Source organism: Melanostigma gelatinosum (assembly GCF_949748355.1).
Source record: "Melanostigma gelatinosum genome assembly, chromosome: 20".
Classification (NCBI taxonomy): domain Eukaryota; kingdom Metazoa; phylum Chordata; class Actinopteri; order Perciformes; family Zoarcidae; genus Melanostigma; species Melanostigma gelatinosum.
The window spans coordinates 10,014,103-10,028,983 of record NC_136653.1 but is presented as its reverse complement, the minus strand read 5'-3'; the positions used below and the strand labels follow the sequence as shown (position 1 = coordinate 10,028,983).

General features: G+C 47.1%; 1 protein-coding gene across 1 annotated transcript in view; it reads left to right on the top strand.

The window, feature by feature from the left end:
• Window positions 1-14,881, top strand: part of ofcc1 (orofacial cleft 1 candidate 1) — a gene marked incomplete at both ends in the record, with an annotated part of 80,482 nt that overhangs the window by 49,617 nt on the left and 15,984 nt on the right. The window contains one exon of the mRNA XM_079292341.1: window positions 6,700-6,859. Within this exon, the coding sequence (XP_079148467.1) occupies window positions 6,700-6,859 (160 nt within the window). The remainder of the gene's footprint in view (window positions 1-6,699; window positions 6,860-14,881) is intronic.

Sequence of the window (14,881 nt, the reverse complement as noted above, 5' to 3'; positions counted from 1 at the left end):
TGCTATGAGCCAATCTTCTGGAAGAAATTAAATGCACCAAATTTGGCTCTTGCTGGAGGAGCAACCAACACAATGCCAATGCATGTCAGTACTTGGGTTTACATTGAGGCAAAACAGAGCGGTGAGCATGTTAAATACAATCCATTGGATCCGGTTTCTTCTTTAAACTATATTGCTCATTCAACCCTAACTCTGAGCTCTGTGTCTTACCTTCCTGATGTCCAAAAAGCAGCTCTAGCTCGGAATTATCATTTGGGTATTTTTGAATTGACGCAGCCTATAGGGACGGTAAAACCAATAAAAGGGGAAAACCCTTGCTGAAAACAACTCCAGCCCTTACCAGCCTACTACTCCCAAGCACCGGTTCATAAATGACTCTAAACCTCTCACCCCCGCAGCCTCGTGCCATGTTCCACCCAATCTACCAAGTCCTCCCCTCCTCTGTCCACAGAAAAGCACATAAAAAAAAAAACCAACATAAAATGAAAACAAATGTTGATCGAATCCATTTTGATTTTATAGTCGCATGGAATTACTTATGCGGCTATGCATCAACCTCACACATCTACACACACACACACACACACAGAGTTACCAGACACAAACGCAGAAATATACGCAGCACACAGTTGCCTTTTTTTGAGCACAGCATCCTCTGCAATTGGTTGGAAAACCGCAAGCGTTTGTAATTCAACAGTTAGATGTGTTTTAATATAGCGTGAATATATAACTCCCTTGCATTATCCGATTAGGCTGAATGTTTTGCATGGTTGATATCATTGCAGGTTTCATACATATTGAAATGGACTGCATCTACATGGTGGTGCACACACATACTCTATTTTACTGCACTGGGTGTTCCACTCATGTCTTGCAGATTGAGGTCACACATTTTGGTTTGTATTATGTTTTAGCACCTCAGACTGTTTTAACACATTATTTCTACTCAGCTCTTGTGTCCTTTTTATAGAGCTGTTAGATGATTCCAAACGACTGCGGTCACTAACTGTTGAGTCACATATTGCTTTTTTCCCCTCCGTTTTAGAAAATGACAGGAGATTGGCACTGCATTGCAATGGGAGGGCAGATTTAAACATGCACAGCAGAACCCCCGATTCTAAATTCACAGCTTTAAGGATGACTATTGCACTTTTTTAAATAATAGAAGGACATCATTTTTTCCAGGATGGAAGGAAGGAAAAAGCAAAAGGGTGGATGATAAATTACTGAATAATGTAACTCAGTGTTCGTCCAAGGTGTGTTCTCCCACCCTCATATGAGACCAAATCCCATTAACGGCTCAAAAATGTAAGAAAACCCTTATTGAATTAATCAGTTTGAGATTGGCGGCCGAGGAGAGCGTGTCACGGGAGTTCACAGATAGGACCCAAACGCAAGACCACAGGAGACAGAAGTGAATGTTAAACAGGCTTTATTTATAGACAGGTGGGTGCAGGTGTGGAGCCCGTGGTCCGACACCCGAGTGGCAGATCGACAGTGTGATGTCCCGTGGCTCGACACTGGAGAGTTGACAGATCGACGGTGTGAGTCCCGTGGCTCGACACTGGAGGGCTGGTGAGTTGACGGCGTGAAGTCCCGTGGCTCGATACTGGAGTCGACAGAGTGTAATCCGTAGACCACAACGAGAGCAGAGCGGCAGAGCGCATCCACAAAACACAAGGAGGGCAGAGCGGCGAAGTGTAATCCACAGACACAAGGAGGGCAGAGGAGCGGAGTGTAATCCACAGACACAAGGCGGGCAGAGGAACCACGGGGTTTCAGCGGGAGAAGACGGTACGACCTGACACTCCCAGACTGCAGGACCAGAGTTTATATAGTGGCAGGCTACTCATTAAGGGGCCCTGAGTCTGGTGTGTCAGGCTGCAGGAGGTGATCAGCTTGAGTGTCCTCAGCCGTGCACGATTAAGGGTGCGGCCCTGGGAGGTGTCTGAAGGCAGAGGACAAACAGAGCACATGGCACACCACAACAGACAGGGGAATCCTGGATCCTGACAGTACCCCCCCCTTAAGGCACGGATTCCAGACGTAACACAAGACCCAACACAGGGCGGGTGGAGGGGGTCCGGAGGAGGGATGTCCCCACAGCTATAAGGCCGACTAGGGTGGGCGGCGGGGGTCCGGAGGAGGGGTGACAGGCTCTGACCCGCCACGGGGCCGCCGAAGAGCGTCGGCCCCCGGTGCTCCGGCGGCCGGCCGGGAGGGCAGAAGGGCTCCGGACACGGGTGCTCCGGCGGACGGCCGGGAGGGCAGAAGGGCTCCGGCCACGGGTGCTCCGGCGGACGGCCGGGCGGGCGGAAGGGCTCCGGCCCCGGGTGCTCCGGCGGGCGGCCGGGCGGGCGGAAGGGCTCTGGAGAATAGGATGCTGGTGCCGCAGTGGCAGGTACTGGAGGTCTCTGCTGCTCCGCGACGGCAGCGGGCACTGGAGGTCGCTGCTGCTCAGAGACGGCAGCGGGCACTGGAGGTCGCTGCCGCTCAGAGACGGCAACTGGAGGTCGTTGCGCCTCTGGGACGGCGGCCGGGTGTGGGAGAGGCTGCGGCACGGAGGCGGCGACAGGAACTGGAGCGGACTGCGGCGCTGAGGCGGCAGGAACTGGAGCGGGCTGCGGCGCTGAGGCGGCAGGAACTGAAGCGGGCTGCGGCGTAGAGGCGGCAGCGGCAGGAACTGGCGTAGAGGTGGCAGGAACTGGAGCTGCGGCGGTAGGAACTGGAGCTGCGGCGGCAGGAACTGGAGCTGGCCCTGCGGCGGCAGGAACTGGAGCTGCGGCGGCAGGAACTGGAGGTTGCTGCTGCTCCGGGATGACAGCGGCGGGAACTGGAGGTCGCTGCTGCTCCGGGATGACAGCGGCGGGAACTGGAGGTCGCTGCTGCTCCGGGACGGCAGCGGCGGGAACTGGCGGTCGCTGCTCTGGGACGGCAGCGGCGGGAACTGGCAGTCGCTGCTCTGGGACGGCAGCGGCGGGAGCTGGAGGTCGCTGCTGATCTGGGACGGCAGCGGCGGGAACTGGAGGTCGCTGCTGCTCCGGGATGACAGCGGCGGGAACTGGAGGTCGCTGCTGCTCCGGGACGGCAGCGGCGGGAACTGGCGGTCGCTGCTCTGGGACGGCAGCGGCGGGAGCTGGAGGTCGCTGCTGATCTGGGACGGCAGCGGCGGGAACTGGAGGTCGCTGCTGCGCTGGGACGGCAGCCGTGGGAACTGGAGGTCGCTGCTGCTCCGGGATGACAGCGGCGGGAACTGGGGGTCGCTGCTGCACTGCGACTGCGGCGGCCGGGACTGGAGGTCGCCACGGTATGGAGACAGCGGCGGCCGGGACTGGAGGTCGCCGCGGTACGGAGACGGCGGCGACCGGGACTGGCGAAAGCTGTGCCGCAGAGGCGGTAGGAACCGGAGCTAGCTGCGGCGAAGAGGTGACAGGAACAGGAGCCGGCTGCAATGCAGTCTGACTACGGGGAGCCGGAGTCGACCGGGCCACTGAGTGTTCCGCTACCCTTGCATGGCTCAGTCTCCGGCTGAGAAGGCGCTTGACCAGATACTCAGAGTTCCCCAGAGGGTCAAAAACTCTCATCAGAGCAGTCACAAAGTCCACATACCCCACAGTATTAGGCTGGTCGCTGCTCACTGTGTACATGGCCCAGTCCAAAGCCCTTCCCCGCAGTAAGCAGACCACGTAAGACACCTTGGACCTGTCTGAGGCGAAAGTCAGGGGCTGTCGGTCAAACACCCGTTGGCATAGCAACAGGAAGCCTTGACACCTCCCCAGTGTTCCATCATAGGGACTCGGAGCCGGCACGGGGGATTCCCAGACCGGCGGAGCGAGGACAGGAGAGGGGAGTGCAGGTGATGGGTCCGGTGCTGGAGCCGGCTGAAGCTGGCCTGTCCGAACCAGTCCCTGCAAGATGCGGCCAACCCCAGAGACCTCAGCTTCCATGGATTGCAGGGCTTGACGCATCTCCATGAGCATCTGCTGGGGTGCCTCCAGCTGCGTGCTATATCCGGCCAGCGTAGCTGCTCCTGTGGTTGCTGGGTCCATTATGGTCAGGTCGTTCTGTCACGGGAGTTCACAGATAGGACCCAAACGCAAGACCACAGGAGACAGAAGTGAATGTTAAACAGGCTTTATTTATAGACAGGTGGGTGCAGGTGTGGAGCCCGTGGTCCGACACCCGAGTGGCAGATCGACAGTGTGATGTCCCGTGGCTCGACACTGGAGAGTTGACAGATCGACGGTGTGAGTCCCGTGGCTCGACACTGGAGGGCTGGTGAGTTGACGGCGTGAAGTCCCGTGGCTCGATACTGGAGTCGACAGAGTGTAATCCGTAGACCACAACGAGAGCAGAGCGGCAGAGCGCATCCACAAAACACAAGGAGGGCAGAGCGGCGAAGTGTAATCCACAGACACAAGGAGGGCAGAGGAGCGGAGTGTAATCCACAGACACAAGGCGGGCAGAGGAACCACGGGGTTTCAGCGGGAGAAGACGGTACGACCTGACACTCCCAGACTGCAGGACCAGAGTTTATATAGTGGCAGGCTACTCATTAAGGGGCCCTGAGTCTGGTGTGTCAGGCTGCAGGAGGTGATCAGCTTGAGTGTCCTCAGCCGTGCACGATTAAGGGTGCGGCCCTGGGAGGTGTCTGAAGGCAGAGGACAAACAGAGCACATGGCACACCACAACAGACAGGGGAATCCTGGATCCTGACAGAGCGTGCCATCTAATTTCAGTAAGCGGGACGCTTATCGGGCTCCAGCTAAATGGACAATATTAAAACAGCAGCCGGGAATAATGACTTCTGCCACTCAACCGCCACACGGGTTTGTATTGAATGTAGGCCACGAGGCTGAAGCAAGGCTGATCATTTTATGGGTTACAGTTTCCTATTGGCTGCAAGGAAGGGGCTCTGACACAGAGCGTGACCTATTTCTAAAAAAAATCCCCCAGGCTATATGTATAGATAGAATGGACTGTTATCCTTTTATAATTACATTTTAGGCAGCCTTTATTCACTGGCTGCAAATATACACATCATTGATGTGTTTTGCACCTCTATCCTCTTTGAAACTTCATAAACACAAAGTGAGTGACGTTACATTGATATTGGTGTCGTTACATTCCACCGATTACAAGGTTCAAAACTCGAAAAAGAAATAGTCGATTTGCATTCCCTTACATAATGTCTGTGTTTCCCGAGTTTGCATGTTTATAAATGTATATAAAGCATATAGTTTTAGCATGGACTCGGACGTAAGGGGGTGGTAAGACCCCATAGCTATACAGTAGCCAAATCACTCAAAGATCATCATCAAAAATGCACCGATTGGCTATAATATCTTGTACAGTTCATGTGTATTGGCATGCAATTGGGAGGTTGGCCACTCTTTTACTTGTTTGCAATAAAAGAGTAATAATAGATAAAAAATATTCATTGATTTGATTTAGTCAAAGACAGAAAACACTGCATGAATCTAGAAATTAATTTAATGTACGTACGCTTCCCATGCAACAATGCCCTTCCCTTTTTGATCCGCCATGGTCATGTCATGATGAATATTCCGTGAGAATATATTCCGTGAGTTTAACACGTGTCCTTAAAGTGACCCCTTCACCGAAGAAGAGCTGATGAGAGCCTTACCATCCAGGTCGAACCTCAGATGTAAGTAACACAAACCTACATTCAGGGCACTTCCAACACCAAGGAAATGAGCCTGTTTTGAAGCACCGAGATGCAAAGATGGAGAATTCCTCCCAGAGAGAGACCGCATAAATGAATGAGAAGCAAGATTCAAGTGTAGGATGAAAATGAATACATGCTATTCCTGTGTCTGAGGTCAAGATTCTACAAACAGCCCTCTCCCAAGAGCGATGGGGAATGATGCTGAGTTCAAAGCTCCGTACCAGCTTCTTGTATAAATCCCCGTCTCCTTGATGTTGGTTTTATTTGAGAGTTGATTACCCTCTGACAGACTAGAATCTCTATGGAAGGGCACAAGGTCTGCCGGTTTTGATGGTCAGCCAAGGCATTTGTTTACAGACATGGTGATTCTTTTTAGGCCTTGGCTGCATGCACCCTTCTGTGCAAAGGAAAACCAACACTTTGGTGATGTGCGCTCATCTGGAGGTATGAATCGATATGCCTTCTGCTGTGCCGAACGTTTTCTTGTGACTCAAGCCGGTCTCTCCAGACACATCTGCAACCAGCACGTCCATTGCATCTGCCATCTTTGAAGCTCGGCATTAACACTGAAGAATATCCCAGGATCTGACTCCCACACAGTAACAGATGCACAACCACGCAGACCCACAGCCAAAACACAGACATCGCTGCAGCTTGTGTTAACAAAGTGCTTCCCACTCACAGGCCAATTTGTTTGATTCCTTTTGCTCTTTCATTGTGTTTGTATTGATGTATTAGACTTTTGTAGAGCGTCACACTGCAAACATGCTTTGTGAAATCAATCGAAGATTCATATTTTGTACCAGCTAGTTGGGACCGTTGGGATTTGACCAGTTACCTAAAAGCCGGCCATTGTGAAAAAAGAGGACGTGTTTAGCATGGAGGTTTTCTTGCTTTGCCATTTGACCCCATGCAACCTTTACAGGGCAATGACAGTGATTCAGGATGGCGTCACCCCTGCTACCACTCCCCCCCCCTCCTCACTTCTTCTCTCACACCACACCTTCCAGATACCACAACGACGGTCACATGCTGGACGTCTTTCAGCGGCTCACAGCCAGGGACGGGACGTACTTCCTGCCTCAAGACATGGAGCTGTCCAATCAGGAGCTGAGCTACATTGTGAAGAAGGCAGAGCAGTGGAGAGGCTTTAATGGGGAGAGGCGCAAGGTAAGCATCTCACCACTCTGCAGCCTCTCCTGTCGCTCTAGAAAATGGTCTTCCCCTCAAAACCCTGCCGTTTAATTGGGCTAATTGATGTTTACCTGACAAGAGAATGAGCCAAAAGGTCACTGATACTTGTCCATTAGATTGGACCGTGTATAGCCGAGGAATTACAGTTCGGTTTCTGCCATGTTGCGGCGCTGAAGGCAAGACTGGCCGTGGCGTCATGAGCGCGATACTAAACGGAACATTTAACGGCAGCCATAATGGCATCACGCGGTTCATCAACACCGCGTCCAGTCTGGTCACTGAAACGAAGATATTACGTCCGAGAGGATGTATAGGATCGGCTCATTTTATATCATTACATTTTCTTTAGTTACATTTCAGAAAGCTGAGAATTCATCTCAGAGGTCTTTAGCTTCATTCTAATTAGTGCAAGATAATTACCAAAACAGAAAGTCGTCTGGCGGGCTGCCTGATTAGTCGGCGGAAACCAATTTCCGAAAATATTTCATTAAAGAAAGACTGCTCAATCAACACACACATACTAGGGCGCATGAGCATATGCTGTGCCGGGCATTCTCTTAACGTGGACAACTTGGTGTCATGGGGAATGCAGGCCGCTAGTTTGCATAAATCCCATGTCCCCATGAAATGACTATTGCTTGGGAGAAGCAGTCGCATGTTTGACAGCCCAGCGTAGGTCGATGGTGATGACACAGGGAAGGGGAGTGTATTAGCACCGAGCCCACACCCGATGTGAAATCTTTGCATAGTGATTGAAAATGTGACTTGTTGAGATAAGGGAAATGGAACACAGCGATCAAACTGCAGCCCCCTTTAATTTATTCCGCAGGATTTGTTAGTGGCACGCATCGCTCGGTGTTCGCAAGGGTGTTCATTAACACCCTTGCTCTTTGCTTGCACACGTTTATGTGGCTGTAAAGTGGTAAAATGGAACCGGGAACTACGGTCCATTCTCGGTTTATGGTGGAAGAACTTATCAATAATTTTGCCATACTGGGGGAGTAAAAACGGTCTGACTAATCCAAAACATGTTTTGTGAGAGTTAAGATAGTTAATGTTTGTATGATTGTGAAAATCGAATCGTCAGAACACATACTTTTGAAGGTCTACTCCCCACAGTGTGAACGGCAGCAATCTGCATCTCTGCAAACACAATTAGCAGCAGACACTTCACAGAAAACTCCCCTGGTAGCGGTTGACATTTTCCAATACCCGATTACCATTAATAAATAGTGTATCTCTTGGAATTTGTCACACAAATGGAAATAATGATTGCAGTTCATCAGTCAGTGTCTATACAACCAGTTAGTTTTGAACACTCTTTATTGAACACTATGAGGGCAGATCGTAGACATCTTCAAAAGGCTGGAACAGCAACCATCATTTTGCCTAAACATAGTATCAGTAGTTGACCTCCTGAAATAGACAGAAGATGAATAGTGTTGGAAAAGGGCACATCCATCTTATTGTCTTGCAATTTACTATTACACTCATGAGATAAGATTTGTGCTATCTGTAACTCACTACATACATAAAGTGTTCAACTGCTGTTTGTCCTTAACATACTGTAGCCCTGGCTGCCAGAGGTGACTACACTACTGCTAATGGGATGGTGATGGACCTGTTTATTGGGAGAAAATTGAACCTCCCAATGTTTGGAGACTTTGAAGGGAATTACACCCCCAAAGTTTGTGATTAAGAAAATGCTTCATTTAGCCACTGATGGCCTCTTGCTGCGGTGGCACTGTTAAATCATCCTCGCATTACTGCAAGTCTCCCTCCAAAGCAACAATTACAGCATACTTCATATTGTCCCTAATTTGCCGTTATTAAACTGCTAAAATGCTAACACGTTAACACATTCTCCAGCATGATGAAAATTTAGGGTTATTGCATTTTATGATTTTTACATTACTCAAGCTGGCCATTTTTCATCAAAATAAGATGGGCCGTGCCATTATTTCATAATTATTGTAACACTTTCTCCTGTGAAAAGGGTCACTTTCCTAACTCAGCAAAGACATATCCCTATTAGACTAATTTGCCTACATGCAAATTTTTGTCATTTTCCCCTCATTAACTATTTATCATCGACAGGAAAAAAATATATTCATGAAGGCGAGCAAAGGAGCAGCCCGACAGAGCTGAAGCTAATATTTTGCAACTCTAATGATTTTTTGCATCCTTAATTAGATAGAATAAGGTTGATATGATTAGGTCAGGATGTAGTGTTTTTCATTAAAAATACATTTCAGAAACTGTATTCCAAATGTGCCCTTGCAATTAAATAATGAATCCGACGCATTCCTTATTACGGACCCAATTAATATCAGAGGCAAGGGCGTAATTTTAATAACAGTGGGCCACGAGGCCTTCATTAGCTGAGCGAGAGAAAGGAGAAATGAGGAGAAGCAAAACAAGGTACTCACAGGAGCAGCAGCAGCAGCAGGCTGATATTGAGCACATTTTAGAAAGTTATTGAACAGTGTGCTCTTGAAAGGAAAAATAATGACATTTACAACAAATCAGATCTGGGGCAGCAGGAACTGCAAATGCTTCTTGTTTGTTTTAGACTAATTTGATGCCGGTTGTATGTCAGGGTGCCAGACATGGCAACTGCAAAATGTAAAATGATTTTGAGAGAATCACGAGTGAAAAGTAGTTGAAGGTTCATTTAGCAGTTGAGGGTATAGGTTATAACACGCTGCAGTCATTTTAGAACCTCTTCTCAGCTGTACTGGATCACAGTTAGTAATTTGTTGCTTGACTGTGCATCAGTCAGGAAACCTGTCATGGAAACAAGTTAGAAATCTGTCAGTTAGCACTTTGCTTGACCGGCCAACCCTCTTTTTACCTGAAATATCAGGGATGCATGTACCTTAAACTGTCACCACTGGTCACATCACGTGGAGACTCAACTGCACGTGATGTGACTAAAATCACAGGCTATTTATGGTAACAGGCTATGAAATGTGGCTTTCATGAAGGAAATGCATTTGCAGTGTGCAGGGCATCAGAGGTTTCCCAATGTCATGTGCGATTTCATGACTTACCCACTGTTTGTACAAGTCAGGAACACAAAGCAGAGCAAGGTTGAAGCAAGTAAAACAAAATGAAAGATGATTAGAATCAATTCAGCGAAAAATAGTTTTCCGGATGTGCTGTGCTGTAACTCAGAAGTCAGCAGAAAGAGTCTGTATCTCCCTCCAGCACTGAAACAATAAAAAAAAGAATCCACGTTCAATAACCAACTTGCAAATGGCCTATAATTATCAAACTTGTAATTTTCACAGGGAAGTAATAAAACATAATCTAATTTTACTTTCTCACCAATTACCTTTATAGTATAGATTCATCCATGCCATATGAGCATTTGAGTTGCTTCAAGGTTTAAATATGACTCTCGGGTGAATGAGTCAAGGCTCTATATCTACCTGTGTGTTCTTTAATTTGATCCCAGGAAGGAAGGAAAAAGAACGAGTTTCCGTCAAAGCTCATTAGCCTCAAGTGTTGTGGATAACAGCTGAGAGAGGAGGCATTAGCTCACACACCAATTATGGCATTTTTCATAATTGAAATTCTTCAGGACTTGCCTCACACTTTGATATTTACATATGTAGCAGAAGTCACACCTTTTACATACTTTATGTGTCGTTGTTCCATTGTTACTTTACTTTTTATTATTCATGTAATGTTTAGGGTTCTACCCTGGAGAAGCAGCGTTCAGTTTTTCTGCTCCACATATCTGGAACAAAGTCCCAGAAAGCTGCAGGTCTGCTGAGACCCTCAGCTCATTTAAATCAAGATTGAAGACTTTTCTGTTTGCTGCTGCCTTTAATTGAACCACATTCAATTAATATATTAATCAATTTCCTGCATTTCTGCATTTTACTACTGTATTTTATTTCTTACACTGTTTTTAATTGCTGTTAAATCTCCTTTTCGTTTGCCTTATGTTTTGATGCTTTTAATGGTTTTAAAAGGACTGCACAATATATCGCCATGTCCTCCGGGACCGAGTTCGTGCAAGGCGTACACTATAAAACGCAGATCGGCAGAGATCTTTTCCAGACGTGGTTTGTGTGCGAGTAATTGCAGAATTGCGGCAGTGTATGGTTTATTGCGTGCAGCGCAATGTCTCAGGGAGACATCAATTATTGTTTCAATGTATGTTTTAAATCTCCTTTACTTTTGCCTTTATGCTTTTAATGGTTTCATGTGAAGCACTTTTAATTACCTTGTTGTTGAAATGTGCTACACAAATAAACTTGCCTTGCCTTGCCTTGCCTTACCGAATAATGTTGACATTTAAATTATAAATCAACATTTTAATTCTGCACAGTTTATCTGAATTTTTTTGCTTGTCCATTCGTTCTTTGTCAATCCGGTCTTTCTGCACAGTTGCAGATGAAGGACACATATGCTACATGCACTATTATTATTGGCTATTCTATTTGTATACTTAGATTCCAGAAGTGATGCATGTTGGGGCGGTTTCGGGCTGGCGGTTGACTGACTAAAAGACACCTTTCGTACAACAGTCCCCCTTCCACCTTCTCTTCCCCTCTCTCTGTTACTCGCTCTCTCTCAAACACACACACACACACACACACACACAGCGAGCTCCGCAGCGCTCAGTCTACACCTACATATATGTGTGTGACGAAACTGACGAGTCTTAAAAAAACAACTACTAACTCATTTATTCCGATGAATCACCGTCTTCAAATTCAGATAGGATGATTTCAGGATGATGACGTCATACAATGTGATGATACACATTAAAAGCCTCATTCCAATCCCTCGATCAAAGCTTTGAATTAAAAAAGAAGTGTTATATATGTATAATATATGTCCTTATATCTTCCTTTATAGTGAAGTGTGGTTGAGTGGGTTGTCACTTCGCAGCTGTTCTATAATACAAGGAAAAGTAAAGTAAAGGTCTTGGCATTCACTTTCACCCACACTGTTTCTTTTCTGCTGCTCTGGTTTAGCATGGAGGCCAACAGAACCTTCGGAATAAGCCAATAAGAAGTCGTCATGTTTTGTTAGGAAACTGCAATCGGCACTGCAGGTTAGTCAACCAGAGGGCAGTTTGTACAAAATGAAAGAAACAAACAGAAGCCTTCACTTTCCGACTGCTTCTGATGCTATCGTGCTCTGAGCTAGTGAGTGTGCTAGCATGCTCCACATCATGCTAGTGGTGCAGTAATGAGCCCCATTAATTATGTAAAGGCAGTGATGCAGATGGACCTAATTAATTGTCTCCCGTCACCCCGTTGATTACTGTACCTGGAAGGGAGGTGTTCATTTCTGTAATACTTAAGCAGGTACGCAAACTGTTTTGTCAGAGCCACAGCTATGACAATGACAGAGTGGAGCGCCGGCTCACCCGCTGCAAAGCTCTTTCCCTGTTAAATCACCAAAAGGAAAGTTTCCCGGTGGTGGTGACATTGTGATAATTGAAGGAGAGAGGGAGAGATTAAAAGTGGGGAAGGAGGGAGAGAGCGGAGAGGAGGGGGGGGGGTCGTGCGGTGGCCCTGGAGATGTTTTCGCAACCTGATTGCATCAACATTTGCGCACCTTCGCGCCGTTTGTCTCCGTATGTCTAGGTAATGGGTTACCGGCGGGCGAGTTTGGGAACACCCAAGGTGCTTTGCAACAGCAGCGTGGTTGGTGGGGAGTAAACCTGTTGAGAGTCACGCAGCACAGATTGGAGTGGTAATGACAACCCGAGTCTGGGAGGCTGGCTGTTAATCATGTCAGATGTGTTCTCCATTTTAATGTATGCAGCAGCGTCACGATGGTGCCATCTAACCAGAGAGATACCAGGGTCATCCTTTTTCCTACCAATTACCATGTGACAGAAAATAACGTGTGTTGCTTTCATCTTATTGCAAAAGTTAATTCAGAAATATTCTATATTGCCTTGCCTTTGAAAATAGTATGATGTATAGCTATATAGCATGAACTTGCAAAACACTAAATAGACCTTATTTACCATAATGTCATTGTTATCGTAGTCAGCATGGCCTCTTAACTTTCTGCAGTAATTCAGTAGTATTTACAAGACAACAACTTCACCTGCTTTATTCATCAGTCTTGCTGTGCCAATGGTACAGTAAAGTGCGGATGAGGTCACCCGAGATGCAAATCTAAACTCAAGCAAAGGAAGAGGAGGCTTTGGAGAGGAAGGCGGACAGAGGGAGCAGTAGGCCGTGACATGGTACACAGGAACCGCTGTCACACAACAATAGAGCCCTCAGCTCCTCAACAGGAACCCATAACAGCAACACAGGAACACCGGGAGAGGAGAGGAGGAGCTGAGTGCTCCAGGAGGGGTTGACTAGAGTCAGAGGGCAACTATTGGTCTATGGTGTGTGTGTGTGTGTGTGTGTGTGTGAACATGGGATCACCGGAGTCCTACCAACCCCCCAATAACCTCTACCAAAGAGCAATGTGGTCAGTGTGTGTGTGCATTCGTGTGCTTAGCTGCCTGTGCACGGCGTGCATTTACACAGTATGTCTGTGCATGTGTGTCTACCATCATGCACATTTTGGAAGTGTGAGCATGCAAACCTCTCTGCGAGCCCGCATGTGCGTGTCACATTAGGATGGCTTCTTCAATTACAGCGGATGGGTTTTTTTTTTTTCTCCAGTGGACAGCACTGAGGGCCCCGATGGCCCCAGGCGATAGCAAAGCAGGCAGGCAAGGACAGGAGCGACGTAGCAGCAAGCACAGCATCCACAGTCTGAGCATTAGGGAGCTCAATATGAGATATGACTGCAAAGGCTACATGCCTGTGTTCATGAAAAGGTCACGGACTTTGCTGGGCAGTAATGTGTGAAGGCGGTACATAGCGGTTAAAACAGAAGGGGGGGGGGGTAGACAGATAAAGAGCAGACACGTGTACCCTCTCACCTCCTTCCCAGTTCACACTTATAAGATTTTATGGTAACAAATTACTTAAAGAACAACTTTTCACACAACAGTTCTTTTAAGGGCTCTTTGTGCACATGTAACATGAACCCACCTCTTCCTTAAATGAGATACGGGCGCTGCGCTTTCCTCCATTAGTCTGTCCTTACTTTGCACAATGTCTGCATCTTCGTTTTCTATAAAGTTAGTCTTTCTTTTTATCAGCATCAGATTTATCAAATGTGAGTATTTATTATATATGAGTCATTTTATTACCAGCCGCGACAGTGTGTGTGTACTTTGCCAGGTGTTTATACAGATTTTGTCACCGCAAAAGCGTCTCAATTGTGCAAGATGCTGTCATTTAAACTTTACAGGTGTGCAGGTGAGATCAAAATGAAGGCTGCTTTTAGAGATGGGTGCGGTCTCAGCAAGAGCACTGGAAGTAGGGAGGTAGGAAGTGTGGAAGGAGTCATTGGCCCTCCCACTTTACAACCGTGGCCTGATTTGGCATTACGGCTGCAGTTTGAGGTGTTTCTCAAAAAGGAATTCGTTGTTTGTGGTTCGATGCAACGATCCGTTTTTTTTCTTACTTCTGATCTTGTTCCAACACCTGCATTAGGATATCTGCTGATACCCATATAATGCATTGCAATTTTGCATTTCATTTCAATGTATTCCAAGGCGATTTATTGGAACGATAGATTAAATAGGCATCACATAGACACAGGTGTGGGGGTGCAAATCGCTGTGGCAAATCCTGTCATGTTTTGCCAGCGATGATCAACTACGGGTAGATTTCTATTCATGAGTTCAAAAGCAACAGGAATTTCAAAGAGAAGTACAATGGAAAATTGATAAACTCCTTCATAAGGTTTTCAAAGTGAATATTTGAAATAAAAGTGCAAGAACTGTGGAGATAAATAAATATCTAACTTTCAAAAAAACCTGTTAAATAAGTTAAAAACCAGAATGTGTGTGAGTGCTTCTTAACAGTGCTTTGTTACTAAACAGTGTGTCGTGTAACCAGATGTTTTAATACAGACAGAATCATTTTTGATCAAGTAATAAAAGGCACT